The 21163-nt window shown below is 39.3% G+C and overlaps 1 protein-coding gene across 6 annotated transcripts in view; it reads right to left on the reverse strand.

Moving 5' to 3' along the window:
* Nucleotides 1-1097: 1097 nt before the first annotated feature.
* Nucleotides 1098-21163, reverse strand: part of LOC127034081 (nuclear receptor coactivator 5-like) — a 31456-nt gene continuing 11390 nt past the window's right edge. For 4 of the 6 annotated variants that reach the window (XM_050922563.1, XM_050922559.1, XM_050922564.1 and 1 more), the window contains 9 exons: nt 20579-20659; nt 19697-19779; nt 18720-18935; nt 13817-13943; nt 10939-11138; nt 9785-10060; nt 8840-9058; nt 6431-6568; nt 1098-1466 (listed from right to left, as the gene is read on the reverse strand). In XM_050922563.1, the coding sequence (XP_050778520.1) occupies nt 1405-1466; nt 6431-6568; nt 8840-9058; nt 9785-10060; nt 10939-11138; nt 13817-13943; nt 18720-18935; nt 19697-19779; nt 20579-20659 (1402 nt within the window). In that variant the 3' untranslated portion in view covers nt 1098-1404. The remainder of the gene's footprint in view (nt 1467-6430; nt 6569-8839; nt 9059-9784; nt 10061-10938; nt 11139-13816; nt 13944-18719; nt 18936-19696; nt 19780-20578; nt 20660-21163) is intronic. The other 2 variants (XM_050922562.1, XM_050922565.1) reach the window with 2 other exon arrangements.

Consider the following 21163-nt stretch of genomic DNA (forward strand, 5'->3'; position numbering starts at 1 on the left):
CCTGTATACATAAAATGATTAAGAACAATTATAACACATACAACTGACAAAATTATATGAAAGTAAGAACTCTCCAAGTTAATTCCTATTCTTAGGAAGATACATCAACTTACAAAAGTCATGTTTTTGTCTGAAAAAGCATTTTACCTATTGTTATCACAAGTGATACCTATGATTAAGAAGTTTTTTCAGTTCTTTTAACTTGTGTTTGTCTGAAGTTTAGTTACTAAGCTAACTGATTCTTTTAGCTGTATTGCCATTTTCCCCTTTTGTTTGTGTGGGTCTTTCATAAAAGGTGAGAGGAAAAGGAAACCCACAATAAAAAAATAAAATTTAAGGGGCTAATATTGTAATTTTGAACTTTGACACTGTAAGTGGGTAACTGAGTGCTAAACTATTTTTGGCAAGTTAGTTATTTTTTGTGATAACTAAAAAATTACATGTCAGTTGGAACTATACTTCATGTTTCAGTGGAATGACTGTACACAATTCTTTTTTAAACATTTTGCACAATGTAACTGTATAGCTTTAAATTAACAAGTTAAATCTGGTACATTACTGGTCTGTGTGAAACTACATGGAAATTAAGGTAGTTCTCAACATTAATTTTCTTAATTGCATCTGGGAGAGTACAATTAGTATAGAATTTTCCTTAATCCTTTCATATCCTGTCATTAAACTTCAAATTACAGTAGAAATGGAAAGACTAACGTTCCAACACATTGAAGACATAAGCTATCATGGCATAATATAGTAATAAACATGAGATCTCATTTAAAAATATTTCAAAAATATTAGAAGTCCTAAGCAAGTGACATACTGAATAAGGGTTGAGATATGGTCAACGTGTATTTATCTTTACTCAAGGAAGATGCATGGACAGTAGAGAGAACACTTCTGTATTATATAAAAAACACAAAATCCCAACAACCCATAGAGACTTTTCACATTTAGAAAGAAAGAACAAGAAAGAAAAAGAAATTGTATCCATCTCTACCCAGCACAAGCACTGAAATGAAGTCTGACTGGGTCGCTTATCTTTCTAAAATAATCATATGGAAGAGTCAGGTAAAACTTAACCACAAAAGAATCAGTGATGAATTGTGTAAAACAAATAGTTTATTTTGTGACCACATCTATTTAAACAATTCCTAATTTATAAGACCATGAATCTACAACACTGACCTTCCACAAATACCAATTTGTTTGAACAGAAGAGCGCCCTGAAATTTTAAAAAGTTCCCACAGGAATGTATATTACAGAAAATGAGATACATTTAAGTTTGTCTGGGTGTACGGACACTAGCAATACAAGTTTATCATGCTCTCTGCTGTCTTGGAAGAGGGATGCCACCATCAGGTTTAATGTATTCCATTATTAGTCATGGTGTCTGTGATGTCGTCTCAGTTAAGCAAAGGCTTTGGTTTAGCTGCCCGTTGGTGTTGCACAGGTTTAACATGAACAGCTATGACAAAGAAAAATAAATAGTGAGGCTGTTTTACATATAAATGCCCTGCCCCTTCCCTCCCCCTAACTAGCTAGATGTGCCACAATCACTGAGGACTCCTCACCCTCTTGCACTGGCAAAATGCTTACAGCTACCTCCACTTTAGAGAGTTCTGTAATGCCCGTCTCCGCAGCTACTGTAAAGAACTTGATTCTTCTGTAACTTTCCTGTTACTGCCTTCAGATTTAAGAGCAATTGTCCACAGCCCTGGAGTCATCTCAGATTCCATGCCACTGAAAGCCCAAATAGCAGCCAAAGACTTCCACAGAAGAGATTGCACCCCCAACTTTTTGACCATAGGTATGACCACAGTGATCAATACATTTGACCAACATCTTCATTATTGCAGTTCCTATCTAGGAACAAAACCATCCCTCAATGAAAAGGCTCCAACATATGCTTGAATAATATGTTTCCATGCTTGAATAATAAGAATATAGCAGTAGGGATATACTACCGACCACCTGACCAGGATGATGATAGGGACTGTGAAATGCTCAGGGAGATTAGAGAGGCTATAAAAATAAAAAACTCAATAATAATGGGGGATTTCAACTATTCTTGTACTGACTGAGTACATTTCACCTCAGGATGAGAGGCAGAGAAAGTTTCTTGACACCTTAAATGACTGCTTCTTGAAGCAGCTAGTCCTGGAACCCACAAGAGAAGAGGCAAATTCTTGATTTAGTCTTAAGTGGAGCACAGGACCTAATCCAAGAGTTGAATATAGCTGAACCACTTGGTAACAGTGACCATAACATAAAAAAAATTTAATATCCCTGTAGTCGAGAAAACACCAAAGCAGCCCAACACAGTAGCATTTATTTAAATTTTTTTGGATGTTTTCTACAGTTTCAAATATATCAATTTCAGTTACAACACAGAATACAAAGTGTACAGTGCTCACTTTATATTTATTTTTATTACAAATATTTGCATTGTAAACAAACAAAAGAAACAGTATTTTTCAATTCACCTAATACAAGTATTGTAGTGCAATCTCTTTATCATGAAAGTTGAACTTAGAAATGTGGAATTATGTAGAAAAAAAACTGCATTCAAAACTAAAACAAATAATGTAAAACTTTAGAGCCTATAAGTCCACTCATTCTTACTTCAGCTAAATTGCTCAGACAAACAAGTTTGGTTACAATTTGCAGGAGATAATGCTACCCACTTCTTGTTTACAATGTCACCAGAAAGTGAGAACAGGCATTCATGAGGCACTGTTGTTGCCAGCATCACAAGATATTTACATGCCAAATGTGCTAAAGATTCATATGTCCGTTCATGCTTCAACCAACATTCGAGAGAACGTGCATCCATGCTGATGACTGAGTCTGCTCGATAACGATCCAAAGCAGAGCGGACCGAAGCATGTTCATTTTCATCATCTGAGTCAAAATCTCTTTTTTGGTGATTTGGGTTCTGTAGTTTCCGCATCTGAGTGTTTCTCTTTTAAGACATCTGAAAGCATGCTCCAAACCTCGTCCCTCTCAGATTTTGGAAGGCACTTCAGATTCTTAAACCTTGGGTTGAGTGCTGTTGCTATTTTCAAAAATCTCACATTGGTACCTTCTTTGTGTTTTGTCAAATCTGATGTAGAAGTGTTCTTAAAACGAACACGTGCTGTGTCATCTGAGGCTGCTATAACATGAAATATATGGTAGAATCTGCGTAAAACAATCCTCCCTGAAAGAGTTCAGTCACAAATTGAATTAACTTTAAAAAAAAAAAAAAAAAAAAGACGAGCATCTTCAACATGTCCTCTGGAATGGTGGCTGAAGCATGAAGGAGCATACAAATGTTAAGCATATCTGGCACGTAAATACCTTTCAACACCGGCTACAAAAGTGCCATACAAATGCCTGTTCTCACTTTCAGGTGACACTGTAAATAAGAAGCAGGCAGCACTATCTCCAGTAAATGTAACCAAACTCGTTTGTCCTAGTGATTGGCTGAACAAGAAGTAGGACTGAGTAGACTTGTAGGCTCTAAAGTTCTACATGGTTTTGTTATTGGAGTGCAGTTATGTAATAACAACAACTCTACATTTGTAAGTTACACTTTCGCGATAAACAGATTGCACTACAGTACTTGTGTATGAGGTGAATTGAAAAATTTCTTTTGTTTATCATTTTTACAATGCAAATATTTGAAATCAATAATATAAAGTGAGCACTGTACACTTTGTATTCTGTGTTGTAATAGAAATCAATATATTTGAAAATGTAGAAAAACATGCAAAAATATTTAATACATTTCAATTGGTATTCTATTATTTAACAGTGCAATTAATCACAATTTTTTTTTTAATTACAATTATTTGTTTTGAGTTAATCATGTGAGTTAACTGCGATTAATCAACAGCCCTAATGTATAGTTAGGATTATGTTTTCCAATGTGGATTACTTTGCATTTATCAGCACTGAATTTCATCTACCATTTTGTTGCCCAGTCATTCCATTTTGTGAGATCCCTTTTTAACTCTGTGCAGTATGCTTTGGACTTAACTATTTTGAATAGTTTTCTGTCATCTGCAAATTTTGCCACCTCACTGTTCACTCTCTTTTCCAGATCATTTATGAATATGTTGAATAATACTAGTCCCAGTAGAGACCCCGAGGGAAACAGCTATTTACCTCTCTCCATTCTGAGAGCTGACCATTTAATCCTACCCTTTGTTTCCTATCTTTTAGCCAGTTATGAATCCATGAGAGGACCTTCCCTCTTATCCCATGACAGCTTACTTTGTTTAAGAGCCTTTGAGACGGACCTTGTCCACACACTTGTTGATGCCCCTCAAAGAATTCTAGTATATTGCTGAAGCATGATTTCCCTTTACAAAAACGATGTTAACTCTCCCAACTAATGGTGTTCATCTATGTATCTAATAATTCTGTTCTTTACTATAGTTTCAACCAGTTTGTTCAGTACTGAAGTTAGGCTTACCGACCTGTAATTGCCAGGATTGCGTCTGGAGACTTTTTTTAAAAATTGGCGTCACATTAGCTATCCTCCAGTCATCCGGTACAGAAGCTGATTTAAATGATAGGTTACATACCATAGTTAAATGTGAAATTGCAGAACTACTGAGTTCTTTCAGAACTCTTGGGTGAACAAACAATAATAAGTCGCTATGACCAGATGGTAGTTTATCAATTTGTTCCCAAACTTCGTCTGATGACACCTCAATCTGGGACAATTCCCACTTAAAAAGAATAGCTCAGGTGTGGGAATCTCCCTCACATCCTCAGCAACAAAGACCGATACAAACAATTCATTTAGTTTCACGGCAATGGTCTTAGCTTCCTTGAGTGCTCCTTTAGCATCTCGATTGTCCAACGGCCCCGCTAGCTGTTCTTCAGATTCTTTTTTGGCCCTTCTAATTATATTTTTTACACTTCACTTGCCAGAGTTTATGCTCCTTTCTATTTTCCTCAGTAGGATTTAACTTCCGCTTTTCAAAGGATGCCTTTTTGCCTCTAACTGCTTTTGTTGCTTTGTTGTTTAGCCAAGGTGGCATTTTTTTGGTTTTCTTACTATGTTATCTTAATTTGGGGTATACATTTAAATTGAGCCTCTATTATGGTGTCTTTAAAAAGTTTCCATGCAGCTTGCAGAGTTTTCACTTTTGGCACGGTACCTTTTAATTTCTGTTTATCTAACTTCTTCATTTTTGTGTAGTTCCCCTTTCTGAAATTATATCCTACCATGGTGGGCTGCTGCGGCGTTCCCCCCTCATCCCTGTAGCCACGTGGGACTCACCCCTGCGGTGCCTCCTGCTGATGTCTCGGGAATTAGCTCGTTTCTAGCCTTGGAGCGCCCTCTGCAGGCCGATGTCTCACTGCTGCTAGGCCCCCGCATCCCTTCCTGTACTCCGGTGCCCTGTTATCTGGGGTGCTGCCCCCTTGCAGTAACCCCTCTCTCTCGGGGTTTCCCTTCCCCGGGGAACCCCCAACCCCTATGCCCACCTCGTCTCAGTCGTAGGCGACTGCCAGTCACCGAGTCCCGGCTCCCTGGGGCAGATGCAGTATAAGCCACTCATCACAGGCAAGGTTGGGTTTGGACCTGGTGCCTCTGCCTAGCCTTGGGCTATCCCCTGCAACCCCAGTACCCATTTGGCCTTATACTACGCCGCAGCCTGGAGGTTTCCATGCCAGAGCTCCCCAGCTCCCGTAGCCTTCCCCCAGCCCTGCTTCACTCCAGGTACCTTCTCTAGCTCCCCAGCAGCCAGGCCTGTCTCCCTCTACAGCTAGAGGAGACTGTGTCTGCCCCTGACTTCCCTGTCTTTTATAGGGCCAGCTGAGTCTGTTTGGGGCGTGGCCACAGCTGAGGCTGCCTTCCTAAGCAGCCTGGGCTTTTCCTTACAGCCCCAGCCCTCTCCCAGCGCTGGCCTTAACCCTGTCAGGGCTGGAGCAGGTAACCACCCCGCTACAATCCCTCAGATGTTAACATTTTTTATGTTATGGTCACTGTTATCAAGCGGTTAGCTATACTCAACCTTGGACCTGATTCTATGATCCACTTAGCATTTTGCATAGAGTACAGTACATAAACGAATAGAAAAGCTTTTGTATTAAAACATCTTGGTTCCTTGGAGATAGTGTAATTAGTACAAGGGTTTTCTGATTCTATATGTGGCTTTCACTCTAATTGCAATCATTATACATAAAGCAAACATATCCCTCATTAGCAGATTAGCCTTTTTTAAGGAAGATTATTGCATTTGTTTTCATTGGAAATCTCAAAACTTTTTAGTTAGGAGAGAAATCTGGCTGGCTAGCATCAGAAAGTTTTTAGCTATAAGAACTGCATCTACTACAGCAAATAATATTAAATCGATATTCAGAAAGACAGCAAAGTAGCTGGTTTCAAAATATTACAGATTCTAAGAATCTACAAAGCTTTCCCATCCTCACCTGGTGTTGGCAAAAGTCCAGGTTTCTCTCCAAGTAGTGGTCGTTTTGCAGGCTGATGGGGTGAATATCCTAGAAGACCAGGTCTTTTAGCAGATGCTGCTAGAAGAGGTGGAGGTTTACCCTTTGCACCAGACATCCCTGTTTGGAAATCAGGGTGATTTTTTTATTTTATTTTTAATAAAAAGAACATTTAATTTGTTTGAGCAGGATACTCACATTAATATTTAAATAAACATTGATTTTAATTATAACAATATCTGGAAACATTCAGGTTGTAAATGCTGCTTCACTATTTGAAGTTTCTATAAGAAGTACAGTTGCAGACACTAGCAAATCTACTAGCATCATTCAGATTTTGTTAAGTCTTCAACCGATGCCAGTAAGAGCATTACTTTATAAAAGATCTAACACTACGGAAGTACAAGTAAAATCCTTTCAAGTTATTTAACACTACACCTACATGCAGGCATGCATATTGGAAAGTTTTACATCTCTACCACAAAGTACAGTTTTCCACTGCATTAGTGGTGACCTGTCAACATGTTTACACTACAAGACAGACAGACAAATTAAATTAATAAAGTGTCCTCGTTAGTAAAGGAAGACTGATAAAGACAGCAAGTTAAACAGGACTATATTACTATGTTACAATTCTTGTCAAATATATTTGACAAAAGACCCTAAGCAGACCCAATAACGACAAAGTTAAGACAACACAGCAGGACACCAGCTGTGATGCAAATTTGTGCCTAGTATTAGCCCCGAGGCTGAAGACTCAGATCATGTACAAACAAAATCGTGAGTGTCTTATATTCTTATCATTAAGTTATGCTGATTTCCCAATAATTGTTAATATGCATCCCAATCATAAAAGCAACAAGCATTTAATTTTAAATTAACCCAGCACAGGCTTAGTACTGCACAAAAGTCTTAAGATCTAGGAGAATTCATCTTAAAATCCTGAACTGCTCTCAAATGTACCTGACGCCCCTTTGGTTTTCTATAAGCTTTCGTAACTTCAAAAAATTCTTTTACTAGAGCTTAACTTTGGCAACTGGAAAAGAAAGTCCTTATACTTTCATAATATTACAGGAGATTCATTTTTAGATAGGAACAGAATAGTTGTTCTTCTCTACTCCTACCCTGGGAAGTTTGCTATGAAAGGTAGTATGGCTAAAATCATCCAACTTTTCTTTTCTTTAAATTATTGTAGCCTTTTTTATTTAATACAAAATTACTAAATTCAATATAAACTCCCATGGGTTCAGCTCCTGGTGCTACAGTTTCAAGCTCAAAAAGTGAAAATCACCTCTGGTGCTTTTCTCAAATTTGGAGACTCCAGGAACACAAGACCATAGTGACCATAGAGACAATCAAGTACAAAGTTTTATCTGTACTACAAGTTTTATTAAACCAATAAGCAAAGTTATAATTACCCATGCATATATAAATCCTACAAAACCCAAGACTGTAGTCATATTGACATCCTCAGATCTTCTAGGGTCCGATGGACCTCTCAACAGATGATCATCGACAGAGGATGGTTCCTGCTAGATCTTTCCACTTTTACCCAACCAGGAAACATCTTTTATATTGTTGTTCTGACCACATCTAACACCCTATGCATATGCATGGGCGTTTCAACCCTCTTTTCCCTTATCTGTACTTCCACACCCCACGAATACTGGGGTGCCTCATTTTTCATAGGTTACTTCTTAGTTCATTTTATTCTCATTAGCATCTACACACAACATGTAACCTGTGGTCAGGACATGATGTTACAATCAAGTGTCTCGTGCTCTTGGACAATACACTGCAGTCTATTCCAGTTTTCTGTAACATCACCTAGTGGCACATCTTTTGCAGTAATCTTGTGACCTTACTGGCATAGGGTTATTCCTAGATCAACCACTCATGTCAAGCATTCTTAAGCCTATGGCTTAATATGGTGCAGCTAAAATCTTACAGGCCTCAGACTGCAGGCCTTTCATTCCAGCCATGCTTTACTTATATACCCAATACATACTCATCACTCCTAAATACTTGTAGGATTATAGAAGTGTAAGACTGACAATTTAAATATATTTAGCATATATTGATTATATATGAAATAGCATATGAATTGACCATAAAAACAAAACACAATGATACATGGATGATAAAATAAACTAATTGGCTACGCTAAAATTGAATCACCACTCTAAATATTTGCAAACGACTGATATTTTGGGGGTCCACATCCCTTCATTTTATTATACTTCCCATAACATTGATTATAATATTTCTATTACATTTTTGTGAGCAAATCTATTGCACGAATGATCGAATCAGTCATGAAAAAAAAATCAAAGTAGTAAAATAGTTTTAAATATAAAATTTGACATACGAGGAAGTTAAATTGTTACTAACCTGGTGTTGGAAGAAGAGCTCCTGATGGCCTGTCACCCAACAATGCAGGTTTAGCTGGAGGAAGGGGCGACTGGCCTAAAAGAACGTTCCTGTTGGGTGTCGGCAGAAGGGGTGGAGGTTTACTTAAGGTATGGGTGGCAGTGCTTGTACTTGGTATCACGTTTGCTTGATACAACTTGTCTTCAACTTCAGTTGAAGGATCAGTTTGTTCAACAAGGGCTAGTTTAAGAGAACAAAAACAAACAGCAGCAGAGTAACTCTTAAGAGTACATCATTACAAAGACGGCGTGACCTATAATGATAAGATTATTTCTAATTATTAACCCCTTAACCTAGAGGTTCAAGAAGTTTCTATAGGGCTGCTCCTAGGGATCAAGAGAACACCAGAATATCTTTCCAAAATACACATTTTCTGCAACTTAGGCAAGTTTGTTGGTTTGTTTTATCTGTTAAAGTTGTTCTGCTGAATTTCTCTTGAATACTTTGCAAAACATATATAATGGTTGAATTAATGGTTTTTATTAAACCACATGTGAAATTCTGCATAATGATTCCTTCTAAGTGACTTTAATTTAGAATGCTTTTATATGTGTATGGTATTATCAAAAACTTAAATGTGTGTCAGTGTTAACAGAAGAGCTACAAAAATTTACTTGTATCAGTGAATCTTATGGGAGAGTGATTGCTCATTGGGTGGCTTGGATATGAAGATGAAGTGTTTGATGTGCGACCATTTCTACAGGGAATATGTATCTGATTTTAGGATAGATATACATGTGCTTTAATATACATTGACATTTACAGGTGGACTTTTGACCTTTTTCACATTTATCATTTATATTTGTAGACTATTTATGTGTAATGTACCTGAGAGCTGTTTTTTAAAATCAACTTGTGTTACAAAACATGTTTGAAGTTGTATTTTGGGGAAAAAAGCATGAATACCTTCAAGCTCATCTTTCCTGGTCTTCAGGTAGTCACTTATTGAGTTCAACTCCTCACGATATAAATATTTTCCCTCACTTAACAGAAAGAGGAGATGTCTAACGCCTAGAGGCACACTGTAACTCCCACAGAGCTCCCGTTCTAGGTAGTCATCCGCCAGATCAGCTGCTTTGTGTGAAATTTCGGCACGTTCCTGCTGCTCACGCTCAGCAAAAATTTTCCCAAATGCTTTGACTACCAGAGCCAATGCATCCTCCATGGGCATATTACGGTGTACTACAGAGAAGAGAGATAGCTTGCTTTATCAGTCTTGTGTTCCCATCTACTTGACACATTTACAAAAAGACAAAAAACAGAGCCGTTAAGTCTGTGTGTAATTCAAATGAATGAAATTTAAAAGGTTTCTGTTTCAGTATTGACATGGTTACCCTGTAATTACAAAAGTTAGTTTTATTCAGCACAGCTATGTGCAATGTTATTTAACTACAAGTTACATTTAAAAAAAGTTTCCCCAATTAAAAGATACAAGTCACTTGTCATCTTAATTTAAGCTTGGGCTAAAAAGATTCCTGGTTTCACCCCTGAACAGTTGCGCACACATCTGATTGAAATAACAGGAAAAGTAGGATTAGCATAGACTTTTTTCTTAAATTCAGAACATATTTTACCTGAATGGGGGAACAGGACAGTTAGGTATTTTTCATTTTAAAAGGAAGTGCCTTTTTAATAATGACTAGAACAGCTGTGTTCTTGTTAAGGGGAAAGATGTGAAATCTGAAATTAAAGTTTTAGAAAACTGAAGGCTTAAAATAGATGGATTTTAATTTGATCCATCTATGTAGCAGTAAGATAAGAATGTGAACTGTAATCATGTTATTTATATATAATGCCCTACTATGTTTGACAGCTTTTGTTGTCTATTTCATGCCATTTAGGAAAAAGAAATTCAGGGCAGATGGATTTGTGTTTTGTGAATTATAGGAAATTAATTCAATGAAGTATTTACAAACTGTCACATCTTAACTAGGTCAGGCTTTGTTACCAAGAGGTGTAATGTGTCAGTATTTAATATTTTAACATGTTCAGAGAAAATTAAATTGCAGTTCTGAATGGGGACTATTTTAAGTGACATTTCTACATGAAGCTAAACTTACTTTTGATAGACTCATGAAGCATGATTACGGTGCAAGAGGAAAGTGCTACATTTGACTGTTCAACAAGAATACAAAATGGGGAACCATCATTTTTAACTTCTTGGAGGGCGCGTGTGAGACCCAACTCAGATGTAAGGTATATCATTTCCACCACAAGGCCATGATCCTGCAACCGATGGCCTATGACTGTTGCATATTCCCTTAAAGAAAAAAAAGAGGCTGGTTATTTTACAAATAAAAGTCTGTGTCACTGTTAGTTGTTGCCATGCTGTAGTTCATGTTCTGTATGCTCTAAGTTACAGGTAACAATTCTAGTTATGTGAAGTGTAAGAGACAATTTTCTTTCCACAAATGGCATGTTCCTTAAATCAGACAAGCTCTTTTAGATGACAGAATGGAGATATTTAAAAAACAAAAAAACAACAAAAAAAAACATACTGTACTGACTATTTTAGAAAATACTTATATTAAGGTTCAACTGTTTGGAAATCTGATCCCTTCATATATGGGATTTTTTAATTGAGGATCCCTGTGGGTCATGTATTAAGTGCTATTTTTGGAAACTATGTATATATATTAATACATTAATGACAAACTATTTATATTTAGCATTTTATTTATTCTAATTCATCACCTATATATCATCGTTGATATAGTCAATTAAAACTTGACTTCTTTTCACTTTTCACAATAGTATAAACTGTTATGACTGGCTTTAGTGTAAGCCTTTTAGTACATTAACCAGTTGGCTTTTTAAAAATAAGTGTATGAAGATAAAGAAAGGATATTAGGTTTAATAGGTATTTATGCTCAGCAAATGTATAGCACACATCATACTATATGTACACTGCTCCCTATGTAACTTCTGAGTCTTATCTGCTTATTTTACAGTTGAAAGTTTATTAGTGTCAACACTAGGGAAGCAACATAGATAGGGAAAAGCAAGTCCTGGTCATTTCGGCTTCCTCATCATAACTGTTAGCTAACAGCCAATAACTATATTATTACATACACAAGACAAAAATGCAGATAACTTTGTGTACCACATGGTACTTTCTGTTTTGGCGGTTAGGAAGATTCTGCTTTAACATGTAAATTAAGTATATTTGATGTGAAAGCCAGTGAAGGAAAATGGTGATCAAGATATCAATTTTACACACAATTATTTCTAACTGTATCAACTTTCGAAGTCTATTTTTACTAACTGCTTTGAGAACTGAATATGATGACTGCACTTCAGGTGACTCAACCAGCCAGGCTAAGTTGTTCCTTCAGACAAAGCTATAGTAATGGCAGTGTTTTCACCGTGATTGCAGGTATCTCTACTACTGAATACAGAAGAGACATTTCACAGAGCACTGACCCCTGACATCATGGTATGCTGGGTACTGACAGAGGATTTGCCAACTGCATTTGAAGTGATCACTCACCATAACATCTTTCAGACGAATTAAGAGATGCCACGAATTAAGAGATGAGCAAAATATCTAGTGTAATCCAAGTAACATCTGAATATCAAAAGACTAATATGTCAGATGGAGAGAGGAAAGAAAGGGGATTCTCAGGTATTGTATTTACAGCACCAGAATCCAACACTTGAAGGAGAACAGCAATATCAGCACCGCTTTAGACTGATGAGTTTGTTGATTCCCTTACTAGAAGAAAGATTCTAAAAAGTATGGTTTATTATCTATAAGTTTCCATGTAGTTAACCCATTTAAAAATAGCATATTGGTAATTAATTTTGTATTGGACACTAAATATAAAACACTCACTTTGTTATGGAAATGTAGAAGGCAAGAGAGAAAGGAAATAAATACAATTTAAGTGGTGATATTGAACATTAACTAAACATTGGATGTTAAAGTTAAGCTTTCTTGCACCAATCCTCCTGGTCCTCAAATAAATCCTATGACGAATGTATCAATGGATTGTCAAGACCTCCACACAGAAGTTGATCCTGGTCATCTCCAGAAGATGGACAATTATGATATGAAAGTTAATAGTTCTATGATAACCAAGAAGAAAGTTATTTATACTCTACCTCATTTAACTCTCATTTTGCCATATATGTAATTTCACGATATTTCAAGTGTTTACTTTGTATTTGTTAGAAAATGACACTGAATGCTTTAAATAGAAAATGTAAGGTCTTGCTATGAAGACTTCACTACTCATAAGGATTGATCTGAAAGAAAACCAAGTTAACTAAGAGGAAAAAAAAACTAGAAAGTTTGCTTTCAGTTTAAAGGGATGTTACACTTAAAACTTCCAGATATTTTTTTTTAAATTTCTTTTGCTGTAAGCACCATTTAACATGACTAAAAGATCAGAGAATAAAACCTATCTGAGTTTGCACATTTGATAGTGGTTTGTATATAGCCAGTTTCCCTTTTGTTTATGTGGATCTTTCATTTTGCAGCTGCAGAGAAAAACATTTTTTAAATTAGGAAAATATGTAAAATATTAAAATTGTCAAGGTGACTCAAGGACAGGTGTAGGATCTGAACCTACTTTTAACATTATTTTATATTGATTAGATTTCATGGTTTCTAAGAAGATTCTCCTATTAAATGCTAAAATGTAAACAAAAAAATTAAGAGTTGAGTCAGAGTTAATTTGCTTTAGAAGTAACTTTTAAAAAGTTCCTCCGTGTGCCCCCATGCACACTTAATATGCTCAATGGCCGAAGAGATGCATAACAATTTAAAATACTTTAGAAAAGACTAAATAGAATTATGTTAAGGAACTTCAGAGAGGAAAAAGTAGGCTTAATACTCAAATATTACCTACATCCTCAGCTCTGAGAGAACAGTATTATTAAGTGAACATCTTAACTGGAAACCTTAAACACCTCATTTTTAAATTAGAAACCTACGTTTGTTCCTTGCTGATGGCCACAATGATACAGTCAGAAGGTCTTTCTTTATCATACTCTTTCTGTATCTGCTGATAAAACTGTAGGTACAGCTTCTCCCTATGATCATCCCTGGTATAGTCATCATCTAAAATCAAAGAACAAATTGATTAAAAGGTAACAGTGACTGGAAACCAGCATCGGAGCTTCAGGTGTTTTTCCCACTCAGTTAAGTATTGTGAAAACAGAGAAGTCCACTGAAAAGTGAACTGTGAAACTAGTAAAAATGTATTTGTCTTAGACATGACACAAGGAATGTTATTTAACTAGGCAGCAATTTTATTAACTCATCTGGGAATTATCTAGTAATAACTAATCCTATGCATGTCACCCTTCCTCCTTCTATCTCTTCTACCTGGTAGAAGACTGTCTTCAGACCCCCACTCCAAACCTGAGCCCAGCCCATTGTTAGCCCACTGCCCACTCCTCATATTAGGTCTAAAATGCTGGGGGGAAGAGTTGGTTCCTCACTGTACGAGACATTTGGCGGTCCAACCGTGTTCCCCCATCTTCTTTCGAAGATGCCTTCCCCTAAATCCACTTCCCACTCTGGTTCATCAAGGAACCAGACCTCTATTTAAAAAGTACTTGCACCGGAAACATGCAATCAGGAGGTGGCAGCAATTAGCATGGCTAACTCCCCACATCCCTAACCAGGTTCCCATATGTTAACAACTCCTTCCCTAACATTGGCCAAAAATATACTCAGTCCCTGTCAGAGTCTTCCCTGAATATCTGCGGTAGTGCAATAGATTTTTACAAATTTAATCACTTCCTGATTTACACATTTTCTGGCCTCATGAACATGTGGAGGCCTGGTAGCTCTCTACCATAGTCTCTGCTGCAAGATTTCAAACTAGATTACAGATACCCATAGGAAAAGGTCCTGATTCTGCTCTCTCTCTTTGCCCTAGTTGTTAAGTCAACCCCCTTACAAGATCCCAAATTGTTTTCACCTTGGTGCACAATAATCGTTTCAGATGGCTACCAAAGAGTGTAAGAAGATATCAGCTAATCCAAGTGCATGCTTCTCCTTCTATGCAATCATCCCCTCACCAAGGCCTAACACTGTGAACCTGCTGGGCAACTGTCTGCCCACTTCTGGGCCCAATGAACAATATCGCGCTCACAGATCTAATCACTATCTCTTGTCATCTGCTCCCTTGATCCAGAAAATCAGGTATGCGGCAAAACATAGCACATTCACATCACTGGTCTCTAATTCTCAACTGGAGGCCTCATACGCACCAAGTATGCATTTGGATGCCATCAACCAATTATATTCCTTAAGCCCCTATTGCCAGTTGCACTGCAGAAGTTGCTGCCCTGATCCTGAAAGAATGGCACCCAAATTCACCAGCAGGGAACCTGATAATGGAAGCCCCTTTTATAAGACTGACACAAACTGGAATTTTCTTGAGAAACTCTTTTCAACAGGAAGAAAGAGTGGCCCAGCATTAGCCAGCCTCAGCAATATGTGGGTCCTTAATGCTCTGATTGGGCAAGTCCTTGCCTTCCCAAACTCTTGCAATATTATAGACTCTCCTTCCTCTCCCTAATCCATTGACATTATCAGAGTCAAAATGACTGATCACTCCCCCAATGTAAGTCCCTAAATTCCAAAACTGTACCTAAAATACCCCCTTGCTGATGTAGGCAAGAGCTCATTGACTAAATACTAAAAACCATTAAAACAGCTGCCTTGTTCAAATCTCCATACTGGCTCTATTAACATACCTGATGAACTCCCACTAGATCCCAAAGAATCTGAATAATGATGGCTCAGCAGGGATCTTCTGTAAGGCCTGTGGGGCGAGACCACCCATCTAACAGCCTCCTAACTAAAAATCCAGAACATCCAACATCCTGTTACAAAAGGTAATGCTGATAAACAACTGAGACAGTCATTGATGCCAGCCCATGGGGTATCAGACACCACACACTTCAGGAACTGGCCAAATCTTGGGCAAGCCTACCCCAAAACTGAGTCAATTCTCTAAAACCCTAAACGTTCATTGGGCTGCTGATCTCTGCACGAGCCAAGGTTCCAAAGGGCCAGCGACATCTGCTCAGGCTCCTTGTCAGCTCCTGGTGCCAAATCTCGAAATCCATCCACCTGCAATCAAGACAGCATGGGCTATGCCATTATTAATCCCAGGCATATGTTAGCGGTAAAACAGATTTTACAAGTTAAGCACTGCAGGACAAGTGCTCTCACCAACCTTGTAACTCTGAGTGATCTGCAGGAGTGGGTGTTAATATGTACCAATGCCATGTTGTCACTACAGAATTTCACTTGTCTGGGAGCTCCTCTCCCCCAGATCATCACTGCAACTAAAATGGGGGAAAAAAACCCAGCACAATATCTCCCAGTGTATATGATCACTAGACATCTCCAAGTGCACTACCTGCCCTGGTAAAGGCCCCAAACCTGGTGTCCCCAATGAGTGAACTTGGGTATTCTGGAGTGAACTTTCATGTCTGTCTCTACCCCAGCTAGGCTTCTAGCAGGAGATACTCTTCTCTCCAAAAGGTAATTCCATTAAAGTGATTTAGGAACTGAGCTGTTCCCATGCCCATAAATTCATCTTCATTTCTTTATTCATACTTTTAAATGGCTGGACCTACCTATCCCTGACATGGCAGCTGATGGCAGGGCACAAAATGTTTATCTGGGCACTATCAGTCTGCATGCAAAACTAAGAAGGCAAACAACAGCCTGCAGTTCATGCAGCATAATCTACTTGGCTGCTCTGTCCTTTTTCATCCCAATAATTCTGCAAGTTTATGCACAGAAAGTCTAGGGATGCCAGTCTCTATATCTAACTCGATCCCTTTTTCCTTCTGATAGCAGTTATCACAGGCACTGGCTAAGAGGAGATCAACAAGCTGGCACACTTTAGAATCTGCCCTGCCCATAAACAAGAAGGCATCCAGGTAGTTTGCTGTAAACCCAATTCCCACACCACTGACCTCCAGTTTTGGGCTGAGCCCAATACTGAGCATCCCACTGCTATGGCCTTGTCACAATAAGAGTCGACCTACCAGATAAAACCCCACAGGTCTGAAATCTGAGGGGGTTTACTGGTAGCAGTCAAAAAGCCAATCTAATGTTATATTTCACTAAAATTGCCCTGGGAGTGCAAGTTCTCACCATGTTCACAGTGGTACCAAAAGAAGAGTAACACACTGAACATGATTTCCGGTCTACTGCATCACACATGGAGCTTCCAATAGTCCTTGATGCCTTTCTGGGGACCAAACCCAAAGGAGAAACTTGCAGGTCAGTCATAAGTAAGTGCACGAATAGTCCTGTAATCCTGTTAGAAACAATTTGTTAAATCTTGCCCCTTGTTATGTCTCTCAACCCTCTACAGACATCAAATTTTGAGATGTGTGAATTCCAACTCTTTCATATGGTATCCCAAATCCTACTATAAACTCCTCCCAAAAATATGCCCCATTTATCTTATTAGGGTAAACCCAAGGAAACACCCAAAGCACCTTGAGCTGGAGATAAAGCTCCTTCCTCCATTCCTGCTACTTGGTCCTGTGTGGGGGGATAGAGGGAGCACCTGACTGATCCCTCCTTCTACTGGTCTGGAACTTTCCACAAATGCTGTGGCAAATGAGTGCCCGGTGAACACCGAAACACTTCTCGCGTGTGATTTTTTTATCTGCAGAAGTTCCAAAAACATCCACTTTCACTAAAGTCCCAGCATACTTTACTGCAAGAATCAGATCTCTGGTTAGCCTGCTGTGGAAACAATAAACTGCTGTTGGTATGTATGAATGGCACTGACCAAGTCAGGACCATCTGCTCTAACCAGAGGCCATTATCAGCCCTGTTACACCTCATTTGTGGATATGTAGCATTCAGTCGGCAACTTAAATTCCTCACCTTATTGGGCCCATGCTATACTCCCAAATGTATTCCAGACCCAATAGAATATGTTTGTACAAGGCTAAGCCTCTCTGGATATTTGCCAGACATCACCGCAGCATATATCAAAAAGGCAGTTTGTCAGTTTTCCCAGGTTCAAGCCACCCTTTGATACCTCGCATTCTCAGTGTGCCTCTTATTTCTCTGCACTCTACCTTCCATCATTGTTTCCCTGTACAATGAGAATATTTCTGTGCGGGTTTTTAAGTGGCTTTGAGGAGGTGCACCCCCGACTGGAGATGGCATTCCTGTACAAGCCTGTCTTATTTTCACCTGGAAGACAAAAAGCTGACAGCTGCAGTGGAATCCGCCATATCATCTGCTCCCCACCACCCTGTGATGTACCCATCTCTATGGCCTTGGCACCTATCCCTACATTGCAAGCTTAAGTGAGATTCAGCACCTGCATTTGTATCCCTCCTTGATTGGTAGCTCTTACCCTGCTAATGAGACCAGAATTGATTTGGCTGCTGCCATTATTCCAAACTGGAGTCCACGTTGGGCATGCAGTGGTTCCCATGCTAGATTCCCCAACAGAAGTTAGGGGATAAGGAGAACAAACTTCTGTAATTTGAGGACCAGAGAATCCACAATGGTGTTTAAGTCTGGCCACCTGGCTGGAAGAGTAATTTCTCCTGCAGCTTGTACCCCAGACTGCCTGGGGAACCCAGGGCAAATGGGACGGAACCCTCTGTGGAAGCCCACCCAGTCACCCCAAGAGGAGCTCCAGGGGTATCCTCCAGCTCAGAGGCTCCCTCCATTATCCCTGTGGAAAAATCTGCTGCCTGTCTAGTTCTCTGATTCCGTCCATGGGGAAAGGGGCATGGCCCTCCACAGTGTACCGTCCTGTTCCGCCTCCCACCTGTCCGGGTGCATCTTCCGAAGTACATGCCCTCTGCACTCCCCAGAGCCCAAACTCACCCACTACCGGCAAAGGAGATACCCCTGCTGGGGGGACCACACTTGCAGCCCTTGCTGTTCTCCACTTCTCTCGGGAGCAAGGGGCGGTTGGGCCAACTTCCACTGCTGAGGATTCATGCTCCGGATCCTGTCGCCTGGAAGAACCTGGCTGCTGGGCTGCCACTGCTGCCTCTTGTCTTCCGGGTATCCCTGGGGTCTCATGCAGACTGGGACCTGCTGGGACCACCGCCGTCAACTTGATGCATCTTGGGACTCCCTCACACCAGGAGGCACCCCATGCTCCCACTCTGCTGGACTACTTCCCTGCCTTTCCCCCCCAGCCAGGGGGAAAGGGCTTGGATGCATAGGAGTCCCTGGGCTTCTAATGTGCTGCTCAGACCAGACAATTGTCCAGGATAAACCCAATTATCCCTTCCAAACCTAAGAGGAAGTTGAGTTCCCACAGGGCGTGGGAGACCCTTAAAGAAGCCTGTAGACTGCTGGCCTGTCTCCCCAGCCAGGAAAGATTGACACTATAACTAGAGTGTGATTCGGGCCCTTTTCTCAGGCTTCAGCTTTACTCTTCCCACATAAACTAACACAATATGTCAACTGTCTCTTCCTCTCAGTGCAAGGTCTTTTGAAGAGGCCTACTGATTCCCCACATGATTAAATTTTTTCCCGGCCATTTGCCAGAATCATCCTGCTCCAGGGCCGGCCAAAGGCGCCAACTTGCTTCCTGTAGCTCTCCCACATGAGCCAGGAATTTCTTACCAGAGCCTCCCGGCTCCAGGCCTGCTACTGAGTCACCTGCTGTCTTTTACAGTAACCTGATCCCTAACTGATCAGTCAAAGGTGAGGTTGGGCCCCAAGTTCCCTTAAGGGCCAGGCACTCTGTGACCAAACCACGGAGTTCTTCTTTCTCCTGCAGACCCACACAAAGGCTGCAGGGGGTATATTCTAACAAAAAGGAATATCAATTAGTTATAAATTCTTACCTTTAGGGGAATACTGATATCTCTCATAGTAATCTTCATTTCCGGTTGAATAGTCATATTGTTGTCCAAATAGTTCTTCAAAACTAAGGAGGAAATAATATTTTGGGGAAAAAAAATATATTCAAAACATGATAGCAGGCCAATTCATACAGATATATACACAAACTAGGAAGACAAAGGCTTTAAACAGTTGTAGTGCAAAAGTTGTCAATACTGAGTTTCAGAATAGATGACTTTAAGCCATGGAGAGGTAAGAAGTGTCAGTCTTTCCACACTTAAAAGACTAAGCTAATTTTCCATTAAAAAGCATTTGACTTCCCAAGTAGCTTCACTAAAGCTAAAGTGCATTACAAAAAAAGATCATTGTACAATGATCTATAAAGCCCTGAAAGTTCTTGGATCCAATTGCTAGAGTTCAGTCAAGACTGGTTGAAGCAGAGAGCGGAAACGCCTCCGAGACTCAATTCTATGATCAGTGGCAGGGCATCTTCAACAGACAACTCTCTCCTCCAAAATTCACCCCTGTGAAGATTCAAAGTTTGGTGTTTTCAGGGTGCAACCTTGATAAGTTTTACTACTGGGGTCTGACCATCATATAGAAATAATCTTATTTTAACTCTATTTTAAAACAACTGTGGGGTGCCCAGGTGCTATAGCATTAGATACCATGAACAAACTAGGTGTTTAAAAAAACCTCAATAACTAATTAGTAAGTTTTAAACAGATACACAAATTCTTGTTATGTAACTATCAGCAACAAAACCATAGTCATTGTAAAAGTGAGGCTGTTTATAGACAGAAGTATTTTCCTACAGACAGATGGGTTGTTCACGAAGTCTTTAAATAATTTATATAGTTATCTTATTGAAAAGTGTGTCTTACCTATTCAGATCTTCAAAGTCCTTTGAATAACCATCTTGGGGAGAATAAGGACTTTTCTGGTATGGTCTATAAGGATTTATGCTAAAAGAGGCAAGAAATAGGAGATTAGGTATGTTTGATCAAAAGAACTTTTGCATGGCTACAATTAAAAAGCTTAAGTTTTACATCCTAGTACTCTAAAGTTCTTAATGGACTTTCCAAATTCCTGTTAGTTTTGGTTTTAAAACAAATGCCATTATAAAAGAATCTGCTTAATTCCAGGGCTGCAGTATTATGGTGAAGCAAAACATATCTACCTTTCAGTTAAAGGAAGACAAAACATTCCCAAAAACTTCCCTTCACAAATCTTGGGCATCTGCAAGCCAGTGACACTTTCATATTTCCTTGTAAGGTTTTGCCTGCATTGAGCTAGGTCTACACTGCAAGCTAGGGATGCAATTCCTCTGCTCCTCACACATACTTACACTACCTCTCATCAAGATAGTTCAAGCATAAACAGCAGTGCCGCCACAGTAACACTGGTAGTGGCCATAGAGGCATGGCTGAGCAGTACCAAGTATGTACTCGCCTGAAACCAGCTCAGCC

Source organism: Gopherus flavomarginatus, chromosome 14 (genome assembly GCF_025201925.1).
Source record: "Gopherus flavomarginatus isolate rGopFla2 chromosome 14, rGopFla2.mat.asm, whole genome shotgun sequence".
NCBI lineage: Eukaryota > Metazoa > Chordata > Testudines > Testudinidae > Gopherus > Gopherus flavomarginatus.